The following is a 3,737-nucleotide window of genomic DNA, read 5'->3' as shown; positions in this document are numbered from 1 at the left end:
TGATAAATTTTAGACTTTTTTTAGATTATAAAAAAGTCTCTAAAATCAAAATAAAGACTCAAATTAAATAAAATTTATTTAAAGATTAAATTTAAAATATCGTAATTTATAGTGGTTGAAAATTAATATAAATAATCCCAAAAAAATTTACTCTTATATTATAGAAACAAAATTTTTTGGATGCTTATCAATTGGAGGTCATTTTTAGAGATTAAATTTAAAATCTTATAATTTTATAAAAATTAAAAATATATTTAACACAAATAACTTATACTTATATGTTTAAAAATATATTTTTTTTTGGAAGTCTTGTCAATTTAAAACCATGTGCTATTGGACTGTGTAACAGTCAGCCTAAATATGGTCATATTCCCAAATTTTGCTTATGATTTCAGAGCACAACTCATTAAAGATTATTCAACTATCAACTTTTCTTGTAATTAAAACTATCACATCATTGTTATTAAATTTTATTTAAATTGATAAATATTGATATTATTAAATTTAATATCTTATCTGAAATTTAAATTCAAAAATTCACCTATTAATTAATTATAAAAAAAATCATATTTTCTAAGAAAAAAAACCATCAAATCATCTTTTACTATCAATTTATCTAGTCCCTAGCCATTTCAATTGCTACTCCTTCCATCGTTCTTAATATATTGGATAATTTTTTAATATTCAAGTGTAATTAACTTTACTTCATCAAAATACTTCTAATTATAACTAGCATAATTGACCTAGGCCAACCATAGATAAAATATACAACAACACTTTATAATAATAATAATTATTATTAAAAGTGAAATGGTCAAATGAATTATTTTTAATTTCTTTTTATTATTATTATTATTATTATTATTATTATTATTATTATTATTATTATTATTACTACTAAAAATAAGATATAAAATAGTCAAAGAATCATTTATTGTAAGATTTTAGAAGTAGTATCAATGAAAAGGATATTTGAAAATAATAATAATAAATATATCTAATAAGTTGAAATAAAGTAGTTGAACTTGTGTCTACAACTGTACTTAGTAATACGAGTCTATATTCTGTCCGTTTAAGGTATTCTTTGTAGGTATTTAAAGAGTATGAGTTCAATTACTATACAAATTACAAATTTTTATATTTTTTATTTATTAAATATACTTCTATATAACAATAAATAAATAAAAAATAAAACATATTTCTTAAAATTAAGATTAATTTTATACAATTATTTAAAGTAATATTTTGAATCGGATGTTAGATGTTGTAAGATGATTATACATTTGGTCTTAAGACGATTTCTACGTAAAAATCTCATTATTTGATTATGACACCATTTTTTTTTATAACAACACTAATTTTAAGCGGCGCCACTCAAAAACATGCTAATCAACATATATAATTTTTAATTCTTTTAACCGTAAAGTTATGAAACAAACACATTCCAAATATATGACACTGAAGATCAAGTTTACATATGTAAGTTGTAAAGTCCAAGACAAACACGTCTTAATATATATATATATATATATAGTATTATCCATTCATTTTAAAAATAATTTTTATTTGAATAACTCCGTTAAATAAATGTGTTAACTTTCGTTAGTAGCTAGATTTTCATTAATAATAGTGTAAGTGTATATCATTTAAATTCATATAAAATAAAATAAAACAAAACAACTAAAATTAATACAAAACAACTATAAAAAAAAATTAAAAAAATAAAAGAGAGAGAGAGAGAAGACAATAGTGCAATTATTAGACTATATCAATTGTCAAACGGGTCTTTCTTTTCAATCTCACGCAGGAAAAGAAAAAGAAGAAAAATTGTAGCATGAAAAGATGGATTAATTCACTCAAGCATCCAAAATCAAATTTATTGAATGAAAATTAAAATAAATCAGAACATTTTATAAAAGTTTTAGTATGGCAGAAGCAATATCAAACAATTTTTGTATAGTGACATTCCTATCACTTAAGGGTGAAGTTGTTGAGCCTGAGAATTTATTGTTACAAGAACCAATTTCCTTTCCAGCATCATTGATGGAGTAATTCGCATACTCAAATCTACTTTGGTTTACAGCATCTGCTGCTTGTGGCAGAACATATTTCACCAATGGAATGTATGTCTCAGCACAAAAATCTAAGTTTTTCTTCAAACCCACGTCAGATGTTTTTTTTATAAGACCTTGAGTGAAATTCAATGTGTCATTAAGATTTGATACAATATCCTTCACCATTATAAGGGCTATACCCTTAGTATCAGTATTTTTGGCTTGAGGATTGGATTGTAGTGTGGAAATGCATAAATCATAATATGGTGTCTTTTTGCATACTTGGTCCACTAAATCATTATTTTGTGGAACAAGTGAACAAGACACATGAAGAAGGTTGATAAATAAAAATGAGACACAAATTGAAATTTTCTTCATTTTCACTTGTGGAACTAGAAATCAAGGTTTTTTGTTTTTGTTTTAACAACAAATGAATGACCAATGTTGTCACTAGATTGCTAGTATTTAAAGTTAGTTCGGCTGGTGGGTTTGTTCAAAATTTGTGATTTGTTTTGATGTTTTCTACGTTCCAAATGGAAAAAGAATGGAACATTTATTTGGTCTCTTGACATTCTTGTTCTTTTCCAATCCAATTTTAGTATGGATATTGAACACAATTAATTTTCACTAAGATTTATAAAAACATTATGACCATGTGATTTAGTGATCTTCAAATATGAGCGAAATACTACGAATGTCAAAGTATCTGCCCTAAACTTGGTGCTGCCACGATTTCATAGCACAACTATTTAGAGATTCAACAATCACATTTCTCAGTATCTACAACCATCATTTAAAATCTTCATTTTTAAAATTAGTTTTTTGATTTCTACTAACTAACTTTTGAGATTTTTTTTCTACCACCATTTTGTATGAAACACTCTTATTATTGACATAATATTTAGTTGATATTTTCAATTATAATATAAAATATTTAAATAAAATAAATAAGAAAATTAATATAGAAAATAATATATATAGCTACATACAAGTTTCAAATATTTATTTTTAATATTTTAATATATAAATAAAATAAATAGTAATGACATGAAGATCATTTAATCAAAATTACAAATGTCACTTAATAAAAAATCGTAAAAATCAAAAAATATTCTAATAATTAATTAATAAGGAGACCAAAATAATAATAAGGGATTAAAAAATTATTTTTGACCAAATAGCAACACCAAAAAAATGTATTTAAGTCAAAAAAGACCACATCATGTCATGATTCATCAATGCTCTTTCCTTATTCCACGTTAACTTTCACACTTTCAACAATAAAAAAGTTGTAACTATTAGTTTCCCTTACAATTTTAATTTCTTTATGTTCGTGTTCTCAATATTTTATTGACTCATTTTATATTTATAATAATTATAATGTATTAATGATTAATTTTTTTGAACATATTTTTTAAATATGTATGAAACAAACAAATACGATAATTATTTTAATATAGATAAGAAATTTCCTGCTTGTATTACTGCTCCCTCATATATATAATTATTTTTAATTTTTTAAGCATTTATCATTTTTATTAACATGCATTTATTTTTTTAAGTCAAAAAGATTCATTGATGAAAAAAAAAAGAGAAAATATTGTAACAGATAAAAAGTACGTAACAACGAAAATAAAGTGAAAATCAAACTAAACAAATTTAAGACGTTTAAGTGTTATAATG

At 23.0% G+C, this 3,737-nt stretch overlaps 1 protein-coding gene across 1 annotated transcript; it reads right to left on the bottom strand.

Annotated features, from left to right (window-relative positions):
* Positions 1-1,910: 1,910 nt before the first annotated feature.
* On the bottom strand, positions 1,911-2,432 carry LOC113787553 (cell wall / vacuolar inhibitor of fructosidase 1-like). The gene has a single exon (XM_027336311.2). The coding sequence runs from the start codon at positions 2,430-2,432 to the stop codon at positions 1,911-1,913; it is 522 nt and encodes a 173-aa protein (XP_027192112.1).
* Between the last annotated feature and the right edge of the window lie 1,305 nt (positions 2,433-3,737).

The sequence above is a fragment of the Cicer arietinum genome, chromosome 7 (genome assembly GCF_000331145.2).
Source record: "Cicer arietinum cultivar CDC Frontier isolate Library 1 chromosome 7, Cicar.CDCFrontier_v2.0, whole genome shotgun sequence".
NCBI lineage: Eukaryota > Viridiplantae > Streptophyta > Magnoliopsida > Fabales > Fabaceae > Cicer > Cicer arietinum.
Note: the sequence above shows the minus strand (reverse complement) of the source record. Positions and strands in the feature narration are given on the sequence as shown.

Excerpts from the sequence above, each read along its gene's own strand:
- LOC113787553 (XM_027336311.2), bottom strand. The coding sequence starts at position 2,432 with ATGAAGAAAATTTCAATTTGTGTCTCATTTTTATTTATCAACCTTCTT.